We start from the raw sequence: 22,440 nt of genomic DNA on the forward strand, positions 1-22,440 counted from the left end.
TTTTAATTCACCGCAAACCGCAACGTTCCAATCATTCCCGTTCCACAAAGTCCCACTCGCAAGATGATTAAAATGCCCATTAATTTACGGGAATTAAACATTAAATTCCTACCATTTGGCCTATAAATTCATGACAATGAGATTGAAAAATCATGTTATATTGTGAATTCTTGTGTGAATGTTATTTGGACACAGGCTATTAAAAAATGTTAACCTTTTCTTAAGAATTGGATAGATGTTTAGATCTAGTAATTAAATTTTGTAATTAGCTACAATTAGGTAACTAACTAATTATATGCTTTGATTTCTTGTCATCCAAGTAAGATTGTTTCATATTGGTTTCAGAATGCTTCAATCTATAATAACTGAAAATTTAATTCAGCTCTCTTAATTTTTAAGAAAGATATGGGCTTTTGACTGTCCTTGATCACAGCTTTTGAGTTAAATCAATGGAAAAGCAATAGGGAACAAGATGCTAATTTCCGAGCATGAAAATGGCCATAACGATTTTAATACTGAAGATATAAAAGTGAATTAGGTGTCAAATTAAACTTCTTTTTATGATTTATCTGATGGGATAAATTGCAGACTTGATTTTTAAAATCTCAAAATTTTGTAACATTGCTACTTGGTTCCTCCGCCTTTCTGGATTATCCATTTTGCCGGACCAACAGATGTCACAGTCCCTGAGCGGAGTTGAACGGGCCGCCGGGGAGCCAAGATACCGCCCGCAAAGTCGGCCTCGGAGACCGGTTCTGGGAATGGAGCTGCCAGTTCCAGAGCACCAGCCACCGGGGGCAAATTCAACCCGCCGATCAGCTGCGGAAGTCCTGGTGAGGTGGAGATCGGCAGCCTCACCCGGCATAGGCACTACATTTTCAGTGTGACTTTGGGGCAGTGAGGGGGGATGTCCAGATTAAAGGAGGTGCCAGATCACCAGTTGCCGGAAAATTGGTGGTGGACCCGTACTTTATATAAGAACCGCTTCAATTTTGTATAACACTTTTTATATAGAACAGTAGATGGTGCTCTTCTAGCTGTGACATCTAAACCATGTGCCTTTCCATTCTTTGTTTCCATTGTCATAATGCAGTCAGAATGATGTGATTTCAATCCCAACGCTTGTCAGGGCTCTTCGAGTTTGAATTCAATTTACTTTCCAAACTTTCATCTCTTTTTCCTTGGTTTGCATCTACATCTGAAATATTTGCATTCAAGCCATTAGATCAGCATTATCATGTACAGTGGCGGACTGGCCAGGGTGTCAGCTTGCCCGATGGCAAGTTGGCCCCTGATGAAGTGGGCCCCCTATATCAAGTGAGCCCCTGATGAAGTGGGCCCCCTTTGTCCCCTGGCAACCAATATTTTTAGACCCAGTCCGCCACTGATCATGTACCCACACCACCCTGGCCGCATTCTCATTTCCCTCCTGTTATCGGAAAGAAGGTACAGGAGTCTGAAAACTATAACGTCCAGGAGCAGCTTCTTCTCACCAACCATCAGGCTATTGAACACGATGAACTGCCTGGGATGCACTTGGGATTCTGGGCTTTGGTTTGTTTTTTGCACTATGTTTGGCTTTTTATTGATTGAACTTTTTAATGTTTGGTTATACTGTGCTTACAAACTAGTGCTGCTGCAATTAAGAATTTAATTGTTCTGTTTTGGTACATATGACCATAAAATACTCTGAACATTTCTCTAGACCTTGGTTAATGCAGTGACTTTGTAATTGATGTTTTCTGGAGGTTCAGAATATACAGGTCCACCAATCCAGGCAGGATTACGAGAGTGTACTTGAACCCCCACCCCAATGTGGCACCTAGGTTGGGTGATCTCGGGCGGATGATCTCAAGCTCATCAGGACTTCAATGGATGATTAGCGGGTGAAATTTGCACGCTGCGGCTGGGGCTCTGGAACTCCAGCGTGGAGCCGACAGATCTGTTTCCATAGCCGACTTCCGAGCCAGTATCTCGGCTCCTCAGCGGCCTGGGTGAACCGTTTCAGTACCTTTCGACTCTTCTTGGAGGCCGTGACCTCTGTTTGTCGGGCAAAACAAATAATCCAGAAAGGCTCTGGAACCAAGGGTGCCTGTACTACATCTGAACCTGTACTACATCTGGAATCTGATTTTACAGTTACTATTACTGTAAGTGGCAAAGGCCGGAAAACAAGTATAAACCACAAGGATGGGAACATATAGAAAATAGGTGCAGGAGGAGGCCATTCGGCCCTTCGAGCCAGCACTGCCATTCATTGTGATCATGGCTGATCGTCCCCTATCAATAACCCGTGCCTGCCTTCTCCCCATATCCTTTGACTCCACTAGCCCCTAGAGCTCTATCCAACTCTCTCTTAAATCCATCCAGTGATTTTGCCTTCACTGCCCTCTGTGGCAGGAAATTCCATAAATTCACAACTCTCTGGGTGAAAACGTTTTTTCTCACCTCAGTCTTAAATGACCTCCCCTTTATTCTAAGTGTGGCCCCTGGTTCTGGACTCGCCCAACATTGGGAACATTTTTCCTGTGTCTAGCTTGTCCAGTCCTTTTATAATTTTATATGTTTCTATAAGATCCCCCTCATCCTTCTATCCTCCGGTGTATACAAGCCTAGTCTTTTCAACCCAGATCTCTGAAATGTTCTGTGGTGAGTTTACTTATGTGTCAAGAGTGTTTAATGGTCATAAGCACTGAAAATGGAATAATTAAATTCTTACTGGCAGCAGCACAATGGGTCTGTATACACAATATTTATTGATAACATCTGAAGAAGGGTTTCGGCCCGAAACATTGCCTATTTCCTTCGTTCCATAGATGCTGCTGCGCCCGCTGAGTTTCTCCAGCACTTTTGTCTACCTTCGATTTTCCAGCATCTGCAGTTCCTTCTTAAATAATTTATTTCATGTTCATTAAATTAAAAAAAACAATATTAGTGCAAAAAAAAAACTTGAAGTCCACTGTCAGAGTGAGGCCCAATGCAAATTGAAAGATCGGCACTCTATATTTTGCTTGGGCAGCTTACAACCCAGGGGTATGAATATTGATTTATCTAACTTCAAGTAATCCTTGCTTTCCTTTTCCCTCCGTCCCTCCCCCATCCTAGTTCTCCGACTAGTTTCAATGTCCTCCTGATTCATTTTACTGATTGTTTGCCTCGTCACCTTCCCAGTTAACAATGAACCATTCTACATTTCCTTGATCCTTATCTGCTTTGATCTGTCGTTTTCACACCCAAAACGTCACCCATTCCTTCTCTCCAGAGATGCTGCCTGTCCACCTGAGTTACTCCAGCATTTTGTGTCTATCTAAGACAGTTCGTAGTTTGGTTGGTGTTTTTCGTGTTCAAGAGTCTGATGGTTGTTGGGAAGAAGCTGTTTCTGAACCTGGAGGTCACGGTTTTCAGATTCCTAACTCTTTTTTTTAGTGTAGTTTATTGTATTGTGTACCGAGTACAGTGAAAAGATCTTGTTGTGTGCTAACCAGTCAGCAAAAAGGTTCTACATGATTACAGTCGTGCCATCCACAGTAGATACATGATAAAGGGAATAGCGTTTAGTGCAACATGAAGTCCATAAGCTCTGATTACAGATAGTCAGAGGGTCTCCAATGAAATAGATAGTACCTCATTGTTCTTCCCATGGCAGGAGTGAAATGTGAGTGGTGTGAGTCCTTGATGTGGGTCCCTGATGATGCTGGCAGCCTTTATGAGGCAGAGCCTCCTATAGATCCCCTCGATGATGGGGAAGTCAGTACCCGTGATGGACCACACAGATAGAATCTAGTGCAAATATGCTGTTAAGTGGAATTGTACCACAAGGCAACGTGATACTGGTTTTACAAAATTAAAGGTGGAGCAATGCATCTCAGACAATTTGCTAAGTGTTTGCATTTCACCATCCCTTGAGGGACTACTTTGCAGTTTGTCATAAATAACAGTACATGCTCTTAACCCTCTCTGCCTTTCATTATGACATTCTGGGTTGTATAATTCCACGAATGGTTAAAGGTGCATTCTTGATAGCAGTGCCTCAAAGAAAACATTTTTTTCTACCAATCGTGCTCACCTGTCTCAATCCCCCATTCTCTCCATATCCATGTGCCTATAGAAAAGTCTCTTCAATGGCCGCCCCTGCAGCATGTTTCTGGCCATCATCAGCAGCTGTGTAAAACACAGTCTGGTGGAGATTGCAACTAAACTAAAGGGGAAGGTAGCAGAATGGGAGGATTTAGGCGACTTTAAAAATCTCATTTGTAAAAGTTTAAACAATGTCATTGGGAGGATTTAAAACCACACAATATGGCGCCAGAAACAGAGCAACTTGTGAACTGTCTCAGTGTCCAACTATTCCTACATTCTTGTACTTAACTATGATTGTGTCTATGTCTAGTAAGATTTTTACTGTATTGTTCACAAGAAATGAAATTCACTGTACATCGGTACATGTGACAATAAGTACCATTAAACCCATGTAAGGGACAGTAATGTTTGTATTACGACTTTCATGGAGAGGTAATTCATGTTGCAACAGTTATTTGGAAAAGTTTATGGGATTTCCCACTATTCTGTACAGCTAGCTTGCTCTGATTCCCCATAACTCACGAGGAGGATTTTAGGCTCTGTCCAAGATGCATGCAGCTGCTATTTCTCAGCGGGGAAGCTCTCTGCTTAGCTGCAGCAAACGACTTCATTCCCAGTCTGAAACAACACAGCTGTTGACAGTACGGAGGCTGTTCTCTGTAAAATATAGCCTGCTTAATTCTCTAGGAAGTAACTTTGTAGTTTTTAGTAACTCACAGTGTTGGTCAGAATTCTTTGATTTCTGAAGACATGCAGTTACAACTAAAAGATCTATAGTGAAATTTTACCTTGACTCCATGCGTTACATGCAACAGCACAGCATAGGAGCAGGCCTTTCGGCCCACCATATCTGTGCCGAACATGATGCCAGGTTAAACTAATCTCTGCCTGCACGTGATCCCTATCCCTCCCTGCATATCCATGTGCCCATCTAAAAGCCTCTTAACATTTTAGATGCGAGATGTAGTCCCTCCAGCCTTTTAAGATTAAGATGGAGACCCTGCAACAAGCAGCACTGGGACTCGCCAGGATTGTGCGCCACTCTGTAAGATCCAGTTTCACATTTAAGTGCTCAATATTTTATTCATTCCCCTTTCAAATCTGATCATGCCGATTTTTTTAAAAAGAAAGTGAACAATGTTCTTTTCCGTTTAGAGATACAGTACGGAAATGGGCCCTTCAGCCCACTGAGTCCACGCCAACCAGCAATCACCCGTTCACAGTAGTTCCACGTTATCCCACTGTTGCATCCTCTCCCAACACACTAGGGGGAACTTACAGAGGCCAATTAACCAACAAACCCGCATGTCCTTGGGATGTCTTTCATTAACATTTGCACCGGTTCTATTTTGATGAAGTTTATTGAGAGAAATGGTACATCAATGCTGAGAGAGGTAAAGTAGGAATGTGAAAGAGCTGGAGTTTCATGGAATTCCACCACTTTACATACAGCAGAGCAGAGTTTTATATTGGGCGAATCCGGTGTGTCCATATAACATTATATCTGAGGCTGAAGACTAAATGGGATATTTGATATTCGTTGCTTCATACATTCTTTGACCTCTAGCCTGTAACTTGTGTGTATGTGTGCAAAGGCCAATCTTCCATTTATAACAATGTGATGCTATTTCAGTGTCACTAGGCAGACCTAACCAAATACCAGACTGTCCCTGCCAATCCTTTGTCAGTTCTTTTACTTTAGTTTAGTGATACAGCATGGAAACAGGCCCCACCGAGTCTGTGCTGACCAGTGATCACCCGTACACTAGTTCTATCCTACACCCGGTAGCTGGGCTGCACAGCAGTAGAGTTGCTGCCTTGCAGCGCCAGAGACACAGGTTCGATCCTGACTACATACGCTGTCTAAATGGAGTTTGTATGTTCTCCCATGACCTGCGTGGGTTTTCTTGGGGTGCTCCAGTTTCTCTCACACTCCAAAGACATACAGGTTTGTAGGCTAATTAGCTTGGTAAAATTGTAAATAGTGTGTGTAGGATAGAGTTATTGTGTGGTGATCGCTGGTTGGCGTGGGCTCAGTGGGCCGAAGTGCCGGTTTCTGCACTGTATCTCTAAACTAAAAAAAAAAACCCATGGGACAATTTACCAGAGCCAATTAGCCTACAAACCTGCACTTTTTGGGAATTTGGGCGGAAACCGAAACACCCAGAGAAAACCCACGTGGTCACAGGGAAAATGTACTAACTCCGACAGCATCCATAGTCAGGATCGAACCAGGCTCTCTGGCGCTGTAAGGCAGCAACACTACGGCTGCACCACCATGCCGTGGTGACACTTCTTTGCAGCAGTTGGAGGTGCCTAGAAATGATCAAGTTATAAGGTCCTTAAGTAACCAACACATTGACAGAGATTAAAACAAAGACACAAAGTGCTGGAGTAACTCAGCATCTCTGGAGAACATGGATAGGTGATATTTTGGGTTGGGACCCTTCTTCAGATGGGGCAAATTGGCATAGTTGAGGCCGACACAATAACAACAAATGAAAGACATTTGGAAAAGTACATAGATATGAACGGTTTGGAGGGATATGGACCAAATGCAGTCTAATGGGACTGGCTTAGATGGGGCATCTTGGACAACATGGGCAAGTTGGGTCGAAGGGCCTGGTTCTGTGCTGCATGACACTGATTCTAAGTTAAGATTTTAGTTGTTATAACATTTTAAAAGTATGAATTCAATGCCGTGTAATTTTTCCCTCAATATTGCGTGCTAATTAGAACAGTGACTCAAACAAAACTGTTAAGATTTTAGAGATACAGCACGAAACAGGCCCTTCGGCCCACCGAGTCCACATCGACCAGTGATCATCCCATACTATCCTACACACTATGGGCGATTTACATGTTTACTGAAGTTAATTAACCTACAAAACAGGAGGGAGGAAACAGGAGCACCTGGTGACAACCCACACGGTCACAGGGAGAACGTACAAACTCCGTACAGACAGCACCCGCAGTCAGGATCGAACCCGGGTCTTTGGCACTGTGAGGCAGCAACTTTAGCGCTGCACCACCATGCCGCCCCCCCCCTAGCTAAAACGACTCCACATACAATTTTGATTCCTGCTCACTCTATGTTTGATTGTTCAGGTTGGATTGGCCTCTGTCAAAAAAAAAATGAAAGTTGATTTCTCTCAGTGGTGTTCCTGATAAGAGGCGGTTTGCCATCTTGACCCAGATGTGTTGTTGTTCCTTGGATGTACTCCACAGCTTTTGATGTCCCTTTGCTCGCAATGCTGGATATGTGAAGTTCAGGAAGTCACTGTTTATGTAGAAGCTGGTTTGTGCTGCTTGCAAATGATGCATAGATTGGCTTCAATACTTTTTTTTTGTAAAAAAAAAGCCCCAAGTTATTTTAAAATTAGAAAAACATCTGTGTAGCTGAGTGGTTCTACAGAGTAGTCAGTTTTATTTTATTTTTACTGCAGGTTTCCTCTTTTTTTTCCAATCCATAATTCCTTTAGCAGGCAAAATGTAACAACAAGGAAATGCAGATGTCGGTTTAGACACAAAGTGCTGGAGTAACTCAGTGGGTCAGGCAGCATCTCCGGAGAACATGGATAGGTGATGATTCGGGTTGAGAATTCGTCAGAATTCCTTCATTCCTTTGGCAGGAATGGGATTTGTGCTTTCTTGAGATCTTCTCAAGTTTGATTTAAAAACTTAGAACATTTAAAATATGTTTGCAGCACAATTTAGTTTATTGTCACGTGTACCGAGATACAATGAAACACTTTTTGTTGCGTGCTATCCAGTCAGCGAATAGACTGTACATGATTACAATCAAGCCGTCCACTGTGTACAGATACAGGATAAAGGGAATAACGTTTAGTGCAAGATAAAGTCCAGTAAAGTCTGATTAAAGATAGTCCAGGGGTCTCCTGTGAGGTAGATGGTAGCTCAGAACAACTCATTAGTTGGTGATAGGATGGTTCAGATGCCTGATAACAGCTGGGAACACTGATAACTGATAACACTGTCCCTGAATCTGGAGGTATGCGTTTTCTTGCCTGATGGGAGAGGGGAGAAGAAGGAGTGACCGGGGTGATTAGTCCTTGAATTTTAGTTCTCGTTGGCCATAAATTGCTTATTTTATTTGTTCCATATATTTGCAAAGAAATTTGCAACATATCTGTGGTCGAGAATAATGCTTGCGCCGATTAAATAAAAATAATGTTGCAAGGATGTCTTGCCATTGCAACGGTGAACTCCTGTAATCAGCATAGCGTTATTTGCCAGGCTGAGATTGTGATGGGGCAATCTGTTCCGAGAGTTTGTCATAGCTGTTCCCAACAGCGAAGTCATGGGGCAAGTGATAAAAGGCAGCCTGCCTCCTTTGTATGGGAAATGGGTTGTAATTTTCATGGTTGGTATCAGAAACTCACTCTGGGGAACCCTGGAAATGGATGTAAAAGAAAACATGTTGGTATTCACATCCAAGCACTCGGGTTAAGTGCTCCAGGCCTTCAGCTTTTATTTTGACTTTGTTGTCAAAAAAAAAGAACACTCTGTACTCTACCCTTATGTAAGGCAGCACGGTGGCGCAGCGGAGTTGCTGCCTTATGGGCCTGTCCCACTTACGCAACGTTTTCGGTGACTGCCGGCACCCGTCATAGGTTTTTGCAGGTCGCTGAAAATGTTCAATATGTTGAAAATTCCGCAGCGACCAGAACAAGGTACGACTCTTTGGGCGACTACTCATGACCATACAGGACATGTCGCCAGAGTGTCACCTGTATGGTCGTGAGTAGTCTGCTCAGTCGCCCAAAGAGTCGTGGCGTCTTTCTGGTGGCCGCTGAATTTTCAGCATGTTGAAAAATGTCGCCAATCTGCAATGACCTATGACGAGTGCCGGCAGTCGCCAAAAAAGTCGTGTTAGTGGGACAGGCCCATTACAGCTTCAGAGATTAGAGGGTTTCAGGGTTTGATCCTGACCTCAGGTGCTGTCTGCATGGGGTTTGTACCTCCTCCGTGTGATCACCTGGGTTTTCTCCAGGTGCTCCGGTTTCCTTCCACATCCCAAAGCCATGCAGGTTTGTACGTTAATTGGCCTCTGTAAATTGCCCCTCATGTGTAGGATGCGAAACTGGGGTAACATAGAACTAGTGTGAACGAATGATCAATTGTCGGCATGAACTCGGTGGGCCAAGGAGCCTGTTTCTATGCTATATCTCTAAACTAAAACTAACCTGATAACACGGGCATGTTTGCTTTCATCAACAAAAAATTTGCAATTATGGAGATAAAAATTATGGAGATAAAATCTCCGCAGCACTTCGTCAGCAGCTGCTTCAAACAAAGTTTGACACTGAGAATATAAGATATTAGGACAGATGGCCAAAACATTGGTTGCGATAGTAGATTGGAAGAAACATTGAAAGACCGAGGTGGAGAAACAGAGATGAAAAGGGTGCAGAGAAGATTTACGAAGATGTTGCCAGGACTTGAGGGTCTGAGCTACAGCAAGGGGTTGGGCAACGCAGGAGGCTGAGGGTTGATCTTATAGAGATGTATTAAATCATGAGGAGCACAGATACGTTGAATGCACAGTCTGTTACCTAGGGTAGGGGAATCACGAACCAGAGGACATGTGCTTAAGGTGAGAGGGCAAGATTTAATAGCAACCTGAGGGGCAACTTTTTCACTTGGGTTGGTGGGTGTATGGAATGAGCTGCAAGAGGAGGCACAGTGGTGCAGGGGTAGAGATGCTGCCTTATAGCGCCAGAGACCCGGGTTCAAACCTGACTACGGGTGCTATTTGTACGGAGTTTGTATAAAGTTTGTACGTTCTCCCTGTGACCGTGTGTTCTTCTCCGGGTGCTGCGGTTTCCTCCCACACTCCAAAGACATACAGGTTTGCAAGTTCATTGGCTTTGGTAAACAATGTAAATTGTTTCTAGTGTGTGGGATAGTGCTGGTGTACTGGGATCGCTGGGCGGTGTGGACCGAAGGGCCTGTCTCTAAACTAAACTAAAAGATGAATAGGTTTTTTTTACATTAGCTTACGAGTTTCATGTTGTGGGAGAGACAGTTCCTCTTTTAGAGCAGTAATATAATAGTATTAGAAAAAGGAAGGAACTATAAGAATAAGTCTTGCATTACAGCACAGGATAACGAGGCCCGATGGTTTTATGATTAATGGTAGATTCCTATATATGAATTATGTCCGGCAATGGAATGTATTAGATTTCTTCCAATTTGGCTTTGATAATACCTGTTCAGCAAAACAAGCTATTCCACATTAAAATAAGATCCATGCTCACTAAATTGTGGTTTTCTTTTCAAGTTCATTGGGTGGTAAAATGTGGATTTGTTGATGGAACTTTAAGTTGTATTGTTGCCAATTGTAACCCAGGGTAAATGTGTGTGGTAATCGTGTCTTCATGAAGCAACCTTCGTCCCTTTTTCACATGCCGTAACAATTCCGTGAGATTTTGACACATTTTTAAGGAATTTCTCACACCTCCAACCTGGTGTGAGGGTGGGTGTATGGAACGAGCTGCCAGAGGACGTCATTGAGGCAGCTACTTGTGGCAACATTTAAAGGACACTTAGACAAGTACATGGATAGGAAACGTTTAGAAGGATATGGACCAAACGCGGGCAAATGGGACTAGTGTAGCTGGGGTATGTTGGTCAGCATGGATGAGTTACGTCAAGGGGCCTGTTTCCGTGCTGTATGACTGCGACTCTCACCTCCATTATAGTGAGTTTTCTAAAGATTCTTCTAATAAATCATTTGGCTTTTTGCTTAGTTTAGTTTAGAGAAACAGCGCAGAAACAGGCCCTTCGGCCCACCGAGTCCATGCCGACCTTCGATCCACACACACACTAACACTATCCTACACACACTTGGGACAATTTACATTCATAGCAAGCCAATTAACCTACAAACCAGTACGTCCTTGGAGTGTGGGAGGAAACCGAAGATCTCGGAGAAAACCCACGCAGGTCACTGGGAGAACGTACAAACTCCGTATAGACTGTACCCGTAGTTAGGATCGAACCAGAGTCTCTGGCGCTGCAAGCGCTGTAAGGCAGCAGCTCTACCACTGCGCCACCATGATCGCCTAAAAGCTGGATAGTCTCTTCTAATTATTCCAAGCCAGGTGACTCACTGCGTGCTGGTTCCAGAAGTGGGATCTGCAATCATGCGTTACAATATTTCCACTCTTTTAAACCTCTACTCTAACAACAAACACTGTAGATGGCTTGGTTGTAATCATATATAGTCTTTCCGCTGACTGGTTGGCACACAACAAAAGCTTTTCACCTTGTCTGCCTTTAGCCCATAGCCCTCTAAGCCTATCCTATCCATGTACCTGTCCAAATGTTTCTTAAACGGTGTAATAATACCTGCCTCAACTGCCTCCTCTGGCAGCTCATTCCATATACCCACCACCCTTTGTGTTTAAAAATAAAAGTTGCCCCTCAGATTTTTATTTAATAATCCCCCTACTCTAAGTAAAAAAACATTTACCCTATCTATTCCTCGCATTATCTTATGCACCTCTATAAGATCACCCCTCATCCTCCTGCGCTCCAAGGAATAAAGTCCTAGCCTGCTCAGCACCTCCCTATAGCTCAGGCCCGCAAGTCCTGGCAACATCCTCGTAAATCCTCTCTGCATCCTTTCCAGCTTGACAACATCTTTCCTACAACGGTGACCAGAACATAGAAACATAGAAACATAGAAATTAGGTGCAGGAGTAGGCCATTCGGCCCTTCGAGCCTGCACCGCCATTCAATATGATCATGGCTGATCATCCAACTCAGTATCCCGTACCTGCCTTCTCTCCATACCCCCTGATCCCCTTAGCCACAAAGGCCACATCTAACTCCCTCTTAAATATAGCCAATGAACTGGCCTCAACTACCCTCTGTGGCAGAGAGTTCCAGAGATTCACCACTCTCTGTGTGAAAAAAGTTCTTCTCATCTCGGTTTTATAGGATTTCCCCCTTATCCTTAAGCTGTGACCCCTTGTCCTGGACTTCCCTAACATCGGGAACAATCTTCCTGCATCTAGCCTGTCCAACCCCTTAAGAATTTTGTAAGTTTCTATAAGATCCCCTCTCAATCTCCTAAATTCTAGAGAGTATAAACCAAGTCTATCCAGTCTTTCTTCATAAGACAGTCCTGACATCCCAGGAATCAGTCTGGTGAACCGTCTCTGCACTCCCTCTATGGCAATAATGTCCTTCCTCAGATTTGGAGACCAAAACTGTACGCAATACTCCAGGTGTGGTCTCACCAAGACCCTGTAAGACCCTGTACAACTGCAGTAGAACTCCCTGCTCCTATACTCAAATCCTTTTGCAATGAAAGCTAACAGAACGGAACCCAATACTCTAAATGAAGCCTCACCAATGACTTGTACAACTTATATTTGCAGTCTTCTACATTTTAACCACTGGGACTACTTGTTATTGATTCTTGCTGTGAGTGAGGGTATGTGCATGCTTGAATGAGGCAAAATGGGATTTTTGTGATGCGTGTTTAGACAATCGGTGTGTGCCCTTGCAGTTTATGCTGGAGGTAGAGTGTATCCTGATGTTGTTGAAGATTCTCTATCATACACATGCAGCTTCTTCCTCACACAAGCGTATAAACACACTGTAAAAAAAGATATTGAATCTTTGCGAAAGATGCCACCTGCTCCATTCTTCTGACTTACAGAAACTTAACCAAACACAAAATCTATTAGTTTTAGTTGTAGAGATACAGCATAGAAACAGGCCCGTCAGCCCATTTAGTCCATCAATCACTCGTTCACATTAGTTCCATGTTATTCCACTTTCTCTTCCATTACCCTGCTGCACCACTGTGCCACCATGCTGCATCACTGTGCTATCCAGCTCCAACTTTTGCAGAGGATTGCTTAGGAAAATATTTGCTTTGGCATTGTTTAACTGCAAACTATTAATCACTTGCACACTTTGCACAGTATGATATCTTTACTTTTTATTTTACTTAAATCTGTGGTACTTTTTTTTGTTAACTTTCGGTACATTTGACAATAAAACACTCTCGACTCCATTGAGATTCAAATTATTCTTCTGAGCCTCTGAGTATTGTGAATTCCAGATGCTTTAAAAAAAAAAACTATTTCAAGTTATTACGTGTTTTTAAAGCTCTTAATTCTTAAAATCAGCACTCCTGAATGCATGCGGGGCCGTCTATTCTTTGTCTTCTGCCCCCACACTTCCTGGAGTAGGATACTCAGTGGCGAGTCTCAGTGTACCTTTGTGTAGGAAGGAACTGCAGATGCTGGTTTACACCAAAGATAGACGGAAAATGCTGGAGTAACTCAGCGGGGCAGGCAGCATCACTGGAGGAAAAGAATGGGTGACTTTTTTGTTTCGAGACCCTTCTTCAGACTGGACCTCTTCTGTTTGAAGAAGAATCTCAACCCGAAAGGTCAACTATTCCTTTTCACCAGAGGTACTGCCTGACCCACGGAGTTACTCCAGCATTTTCTGTCTATCTCCTTGTACATTTGTTCTGCACAGCCCCATCACATTCAATTGTGTGTTCAATTTAGTAATCCAATGATCTAGTCCAATAATCTGTAGAGTTAAACAATTGAACAAATCGGTAAATTCTCTAATGGTTCTTTTCAAAAAACCTTTGAAATACCTGTTCTCTCCATAGAGTGTGCTTGCGTTTTAAAGTTTTTGATTTGAATTTTGCACTGTGCACAATATAATAAAGTACATCAACTGAATTTGTAATGCTAGAATTAATGTTAAAACCTTGTAAGATACTGAAGGTAATCTCGTGTGACAGACAGCAGTGTAATTAATAAGTCTGGAAATGACAGCACATAATTGGGTCCTTCATCCACCGAGTTCAGCCCACCATCGATCACCTGTTTACACTAGTTTTATGTGATTTCAGGAGCACAAATGGATAAGGGGAGATCTTATGGAGATGTACAAAATCATGTGAGGAATAGGTCAGATAAAGGCACAGAGTCTCTTGCCCAGTGTGTGGGAACCAAGAGCCAGGGGATAGGTCTAAGGTGAAGGGGGAAAGATTTTAATAGGAACATGAGGGGTAAATCTTTTACACAAAGGGTGGATGTATGGAATGAGCTGCCAGAGGAGGTAGTTGAGGCACATATTATCACAATGTTTAAGAAACAATTAGACAGGTACATGGATAGGATAGAATATGGGCCAAACGCAGGCAAGTGGAGATGAGGCACGTTGGTCAGCGGTGGCAAGTTGGGCCGAAGAGCCTGTTTATGACTCTATGAGATGGGGTGGGAGTGGCAGGATGAATGGATTGTTCCTCCGCTGTAACCGTTGTCTCAATCGTTCATCCAGTCACGCGGCATCTGTGAAAACACAAACGGAGTTAATCTTTCTGTCTCGAGATCCTTCCTTAGATTTTTTACAGCTGATTTAATTTTCTGCTTCCAGTCATTTTGTGGAGTTCTATTGCTGAGTTATTGAAGCACCCGATGATTTATAACATGTAATACAGAGCCCAGTAACATCATCTGAGGCATTAATGTCACTCATTTGGGATGGATTGTTTCCCTTCAAATAGAATATGGGCTTCAGAGTGGCTCAAAACTGCAGACAATAAGTTGCTGGTGCAGTCTTAGTTTAGTTTAGAGATACAGCGCGGAGACAGGCCCTTCGACACACTGGGTCCACGCCGACCAGTTATCCCCGTACACTAGCACTACCTTACACACCAGGGACAATTTACAATCTTTAACAAAGCTAATTAACCTGCAATCCTGTACGTCTTTGGAGTCTGGGAGGAAACCGGAGCAACTGGAGAAAACCCGGTCACAGCGAGAACGCACAGACAGCACCTATCGTTAAGATCGAACCCAGGTCTCTGGCGATGTAAGGCAGCAACTCTACCGCTACACCTCCGTGCCATCCCTATCGCCTCGGTATTCCCCTTAGTTGGGTAATTAGCAGCCTTTTAGTTGTCCAATATTTAACATCAATCCCCATATTTACACAGAACTTTAGAAGTATAATGTCCAAATACAAACTAGATTTGTTTAACCTGGATTGAACAATGGGAATTGGAAATGTATCCTAATTATTTGACTCTTGACGTAAAAAGTATAATCATACTGTATATTGCCCTTCGGTCCAACTTGTCCATAGTTAGCTTAACTTAGTTTAGAGATCCATTGTGGAAACAGGCCCTTCGGCCCATCGAATCTGTGCTGACCTATGATTCCTGCATGTTAACACTATGTACCACACTAGGAACAAATTACAATTATACCAAGCCAATTAACCTACAAACCAGCAATTCTACAGCTGCGCCACCGTCGCACACCGATTTAATAATACTTTTAATAAATTGGTGAATTCAATGAGAAGGAATTACAGATGCTGGTTTACCAAAGAAAGACTGAAAGTGCTGGAGTTTTTAGTTGGACTGAAATAGCGTTGACATCCCATGACCTCGGTTATGTAACTGGTGCCACACTTGTACCAAATACATCACCTTGTCAGCCGACCAGCAAACCAAAACCAAAATCTGAACTCTCGCATATTTCTACCTGTTGCTGTAGTTTGTGGAGATGTCTTCCTTATCGGAAGAATTCAATTTGATTCAATTTCTTTTTCGCCACAACTACATTTTCTTTTCATCAGAAGTATTTAGAGAAAATTGTTTCAATTTGATTCAATTAGTTTATTTAAAGATACAGCATGGCAAGATCCACGCCGACCAGCGATCACCCATACGCTGGTTCTATCCTACAAACTAGGGGCAATTAACCTACAAACCCCCACGTCTTTCTGATGTGGGAGGAACCGGTGCCCCCGGAGAAAAAACACGCCGTCACAGGGAGAAGGTACCAACTCCATACAGACAGCATCCGTAGTCCTTTGGATTAAATAGATTTTTATTGCATCAGAATCATTTGGAGGAAATGTAGGTGGCACATTGTGGCACAGCTAGTTGAGCCACTGCCTCGCAGTGCCACAGAACCCCAATTGTCCTAAACTCAGATACTGTCTGTGTGGAGTTTGCACATTCTCCCTGTGACCACGTGGGTTTCCTCCGGGTCCTCCCACATCCCAATGACGTGCGGGGTTGTAGGTTAATTGGCCTCTAAAATTGCCCCCAGTGTGTAGGGAGTGGTGAGAAAGTGGGATAACACAGGACTAGTGTGAACGGGTGATCGATGGTCAGCGTGAAATCGGTCGGCTAAATGCTGTATCTCTAAACTAAACTAAATTAATTCTAAACTAAAAAGGAATGTGGTTATCTAATAATTATATCCACATGTGGAAATTCACGTCAGAAGAGTTAGTAGAGGGCTCTGGTGAGACCACATCTGGAGTATTGTGTACAGTTTTGGTCTCCTAATTTGAGGAAGGACATCCTTGTGATTGAGGCAGTGCAGCGAAGGTTCACGAGATTGATCCCTGGGATGGCGGGACTGTCATATGAGGAAAGATTGAAAAGACTAGGCTTGTATTCACTGGAGTTTAGAAGGATGAGGGGCATCATATAGAAACATATAAAATTTTAAATGGACTGGACAAGCTAGACACAGGAAAAATGGTCCCAATGTTGGGCGAGTCCAGAACCAGAGGCCACAGTCTTAGAATAAAGGGGAGGTCATTTAAGACTGAGGTGAGAAAAAACATTTTCACCCAGAAAGTTGTGAATTTATGGAATTCCCTGCCACAGAGGGTAGTGGAGGCCAAGTCACTGAATGGATTTAAGAGAGAGTTAGATAGAGCTCTAGGGGCTAGTGGAGTCAAGGGATATGGGGAGAAGGCAGGCACGGGTTATTGATGTGGGATGATCAGCCATGATCACAATGAATGGCGGTGCTGGCTCGAAGGGCCGAATGGCCTCCTCCTGCACCTATTTTCTATGTTTCTGTCTACTCTTGCTGGTACACAAAAATGCTGGAGAAACTCAGCGGGTGCAGCAGCATCTATGGAGCGAAGGAAATAGGCAACATTTTGAGGCGAAACCCTTCTTCAGACTCTTGCTGCTTATCGTGGGTTTATATTGAATTTTGATCCTGTAGAGCATAAATTGCAGCTGCTTGGAGCAAAAGTTAGCTTGTATATTATTTAAAATCAATGGTGTGGGAAATATAGAAACAAGGAACTGCAGGTGCTAGCTTACAAAAATAGCCACCAAGTGCTGGCGTAACTCAGCGGGTCAGGCAGCAACTCTGGAAAATGTGGATAGGTGACGTTTCAATCAATCAATCAATCAATCAATCAACCTTTATTGTCATCTTGCAAGCAACAAGTACAGTGCAAAATGAAAAGACGTTTCCCAGTGAATAGCGGAGCCTCGCACATGAAATTTAAAACACTTCTCACATAATAACACTAAAAAAACAATCCAGTCCCTGATGGAACAGAATAAATAGTTAAAATCAGGTAAAAAACACAATGTTAAAAACAGTAAACCAATCATAAAAAAATGTCCGGGGCCGCTGATTTGAGTGGCCAGTGCCAGTTATTAAAGTGTCCGTGCCAGCCGCAGAGTCAAGTCAAGTGACTGTGAGTGCAGAGTGACTGTTTAGCAGCCTCACAGCCTGTGGTAGGAAGCTGTTTAGCAGCCTCGTAGTCCGGGCTTTGATGCTTCGATATCTCTTGCCTGATGGCAAGAGATCCAGGTGTGTGTGGAGGGGGTGCAGTTTGTCCTTGGCAATTCTCTGTGCTTTCTTCAGACAGCGGCTCTGGAACAGTTCTTGTACCGAGGGTAGGGAGACGCCAATAATCCTCTCTGCTCCCCTCACTACCCTCTGCAGAGCCTTCCTGTCCGAGCAGTTGCAGGTGCAGTACCAGGTTGGGGTCCGTCTTCAGACAGGGAAATGCATGACATTTCTTAAGTTCCTTACACTAATTTGTGTCTTGCAATTCTTAATGTCTCTTTATATTCACAATTATTTGATTAAATGTACATTGGAGGTTCTGCGATAGAAACTATTGGGAGTACAAGTGGTTATACAAGGATCTGGGGTTGCTGAAGTCTTGAGCAAAGCACAAAGTGCTGGAGGAACTCAGCGGATCAGGCCCCATCCATGGAGGGAATGGACAGTTGAGATTCCGGGCTGGGACAGCTATCCATTTCCTCCATGAATGCTGCCTGACCTGCTGAATTCCTCCAGCACTTTGTGTTTTGCTTTGGTGAAAGTGGTTGACTTGTTGATAATCCATTGTCCGCAACCTCTCTCTGGCCACATCCCAAGCATTCGAGTCAATCCCAACTGGCTTGGCTGTGCAAGCCACTTCATAGGGCCGCACGGTGGCGCAGCGGTAGAGCTGCAGCACCAAAGAACTTGGTTCGATCCTGACTACGGGTGTTGTCTGTACAGAGTTTTTTACATTCTCCCTGTGACCATGTGGGCTTTCTCCAGGTGCTCCAGTTTCCTCCCACACTCCAAAGACATACAGGATTGAGGTTAAATTGGTAAAATTGTAAATTGTCCTTGGTATGTGTCGGATGGTGTTCGTGTGCGGGGATCGCTGGTCAGCACGGACTCGTTGGGCCAAAGGGCCTGTTTCCGCATTGTATCTCTAAATTAACCTAAATTAAACGTATAATGTGATTGGGGAGAAACACAGGTAGAATGTACATACGCCCTACCAATAACGCCCGTGGTCAACATCGAACCCGGGTCTCACGCACTGTTTGGCAGCAACTCTACCACTGTGCCTCCCATCTCTTGAATGTAGGTGCCAATTGCAGACTTTTCCAGTGCTCTTTCACTCATCTCTGCTCCCTAAAAGCATTCCAGTGTTGCAGCTGAATTAGCCCGCCAGCAAACATGCCTGAAGCATTTTACTCTGACCAGCTGCTGAATCTGGGTAGGAAATAGAAACAAAGCTACAGCCTCAAATTCAGCAGCAACTGCGAGACACTTATTCTTCCAACTACAAAATTACCAATTCCCTCACCTACCTCACTGAAGAGATGAAAAAATTACTTTTTTGATTTTAATTCGTATGACTAACCTTCTCCAACACACAGTGTTAAACTAATCTTCACTAACAAGGACGGGACAGTGGCACAGGGACAATTGCTGCCTTGCACCACCAGAGACCCAGGTTCAATCCTGGCTACGGGTGCTGTCTGTACGGAGTTTGTATGTTCTCCCTGTGACTGCATGGGTTTTCTCTGGGTGCTCTGGTTTCCTCCCACATTCCAAAGGCATGCAGGTTTGTAGGTTAATTGCCTTTGGTAAATTGCCGCTAGAGTGTACGATAGAACTAGTGTGCAGGGTGATTGTTGGTCGGCATGGGCCAAAGGGCTCGTTTCCGCCCTGTATCTCTGAACTAAACTAAACTAAAATGTGCATGTTATTTGGATGTCACTTTCTCCTGCTATATATTAATGATGCTGTCTTGCATTATGCATGGCCGTGGGGTATTGAAAATTATAAACCAGATTGTTCATATCTAGATTTTTTCCATTGGCTTTAGCTTTCATAGGTCACGAAAATGGTGCCTTGAATAATTGTTTCAGTGCTACCTCTGCTCACTGTGCTCTCACTCTGAGAGTGTCTGCCGCATTCTGCCACATATTCATAATTCTCCAGCTTCAATCCCCATTAATCACTGACCCCTGAGCCAATTATAACTGCACTCCACCTGCATACATGTTTCTAAAGTGCTGTCGAACTGGGATAAAAGTCCTCACTCCCCACCATTAATACTCAGGTGGTGCCAGTTTGAAGATTAGGCATTCATTTTCTTTCCTTGCTATTTGTATGAAACATAAGGGACAAAACTAAATATACATTCATGCCCGCAGGCACACAATGCTCGACATCAATTGTAAATTAATAGTCATTGCTTAAATCTGCAGAAACCCAAGGCGCTGTTAGAAACAAAAATCATTTGGTCACAACGTTGTGAATAGTAGGTTTGCATTTTACCATTTACCGGTCGATGCCCCTAAAGTTAAGTTCTTCTCAGGCCACTCGTCCAAAGTAGCAAGTGCCAATATGACATTGACATATTGTATAATATTAATATGTAAATCCTGTTACATAAGAGCAGAATTAGGCCATTCGGCCCTTCGATTCCAGTCTGACATTCGATCATTGCTGATCTAATTTTCATTCTCAATGACATTTTCCTGCCTTCTCCCGTAACCTTCAACTCCCTTACTAATCAAGAACCTTGGTTGGTGTGGGTAAGTAGGGCTGAGGGACCTGTTTCCATTGCTGTTTGACCCTATGACTCTAACCTATCAATCTCCGATTTAAAAATACCCAATGATTTGGCCTCCGCAGCCGCCTATAGCAATGAATTCCACAGATTCACCATCCTCGGGCTAAAGAAATTCCTCCTCATTTCCTTTCTAAAGGTACGTCCTTTTATTCTGAGGCTATGCCCTCTGGTCCTAAGCTCACCCACTAGTGGAAACATCCTCTCCTTGTCCACTCTACCTAGGCCTTTCATGTATATCTGGTGTAAGTTGATGCAATTTATGCAGGAATGGTGACATATGTTTGCACAAAACAAGGAAAGCTGTATTTATCTTATTTTAAACAATGCCATTGCAGAGTCAAGTAGTGTTTATATTGGTGGAATGTCAGAGGCAGCTGTGACTTTCCTGTGCAACCACTGTCTGTTTACCTGAGTAGTGTAGCAAGTTGGAAGAGCACATCCCTAAGAATGAAGGAGAGATAGTTCGGAAACATCAGTCCAGACAGCACAGTGTTTAGTGCTTTTCAACTAGTCAAGTAATTTTTTAAATCACGTTCATAATTCATCCAAGCAGAATCAGGCTATTTGGTCCATCAAGTGGGCGGCAGGGTGGAGCAGCGGTAGAGTGCTTGCCTTGCAGCGCTAGAAACCTGTGTTCGACCCTGACCACGTGTGCTGTCTGTACAAAGTTTGTACGTTCTCACTGTGACCTTGTGGGTGCTCCAGTTTCCTCCCACATCCCAAACACTTACAGGTTTGTAGGTTAATTGGCTTTAGTAAAATTGTAAATTGTCACTGGTGTGTAGAATGGTGCTATTATAAGGGGATTGCTGATCGGCGCAGTGGGCCGAAGGGCCTATTTCCACACTATATTTCAAAACTAAACTAAACTAAAGTCTGCTCCGCCATTCGATCATAGCTGATCTATTTTCCCACTCAACCCCATTCTCCTGCCTTCTCCCCATAACCTTTGATGCCCTTGTTAATCGAGAACCCATCAATCATGATTGCTTTAAAAATATCCATGGACTTGGCCTCCACAGCTGCCAGGAGCAATGAATTCCACACTCACCACCCTCTGGCTAAAGAAATTCCTCCTCATCTACATTCTAAAGATACATCCTTTTATTCTCTGGTCCTAGACTCTCCCACTACTGGAAACATGCTCCCCACATCCACTCTATCTGGGCCTTTCAATATTTGATAGGTTTCAATGAGATTCCCCCCTCATCCTTCCATATCTTCTCCACCTCATAATGTTACCAGTCCATTGTGCTTTAGAGTCACTGGAGGGATATATTTAGTGGGTCAGTTGTGTATTGTTGAATTACTATTATGTGGCCTCCGTTGGTCTGGCATAACGGGTAATTGGGCAATGATGTAACAAAGTGCTGGAGTAACTCAGTGGGGCTGGCGGAATCTCTGAAAAAAAAGAACAGGTAACGTTTCGGGTTGAGACCCATTTTCAGACTCTGGGGGTCAAGAAAGGTTCTGGAACCAAGAGTGCTGGAAAATTGGTGCTGGCCACATAATTTGTTTTATCGTTTAGCACGCTTGAGCATTGCGCAAAAGACCCATCAGACTCCAAAGATATTAAAGTGATTCACATCTCATTTCTCCTTTCAGGGTTTCGCCTCTCCAGAAATCAGAAATCGTCCAAATAGTTAAAAAGAATGTCAATGCGATCACCCTAGCAGTAGGCGACGGAGCTAATGATGTGGGTATGATTCAGACAGCACACGTTGGAGTGGGGATTAATGGCAACGAAGGGCTCCAAGCCACCAACTCCTCGGATTACTCCATTGCGCAGGTTAGTAGCACTTAATGCTGTCTCGTTATCTTGTTCAGTAATCCTCACATGGAACTCCATTTTGTTTTACCAGAATGCTGCCTAGATTAGAAGTTCAGCTACAGTTGAAAACATTTACATGCAATCAGGCGCATGGATATGGGCCAAGCGCAGGCAGGTGGGACTGGTGTAGCTGGGACATGTTGGTTGGTGTGAGCTAGTTGGGCTGACGGGACAGTTCCCACGCTATATGACTCTACAGGGAAATGTTGGATAATTTAGTTTATTTTAGTTTAGAAATACAGCACGGAAACAGACCCTTCAGCACAGCGAGTCTGAGCCAACCATCGATCACCCCCTCCACTAGCAATATCCTA

The 22,440-nt window shown here is 43.5% G+C and overlaps 1 protein-coding gene across 5 annotated transcripts in view; it reads left to right on the forward strand.

Annotated features, from left to right (window-relative positions):
- Window positions 1-22,440, forward strand: part of atp8a2 (ATPase phospholipid transporting 8A2) — a 279,344-nt gene that overhangs the window by 195,128 nt on the left and 61,776 nt on the right. For all 5 annotated transcript variants that reach the window (XR_008723613.1, XM_055636930.1, XM_055636932.1 and 2 more), the window contains exon 26: window positions 21,901-22,084. Coding sequence is in view for 4 of the 5 variants with exons in the window: in XM_055636930.1 (XP_055492905.1) it covers window positions 21,901-22,084 (184 nt within the window). In the remaining variant the exon portion in view is untranslated. The remainder of the gene's footprint in view (window positions 1-21,900; window positions 22,085-22,440) is intronic.

Source organism: Leucoraja erinacea, chromosome 6 (assembly GCF_028641065.1).
Source record: "Leucoraja erinacea ecotype New England chromosome 6, Leri_hhj_1, whole genome shotgun sequence".
Lineage (NCBI taxonomy): Eukaryota > Metazoa > Chordata > Chondrichthyes > Rajiformes > Rajidae > Leucoraja > Leucoraja erinaceus.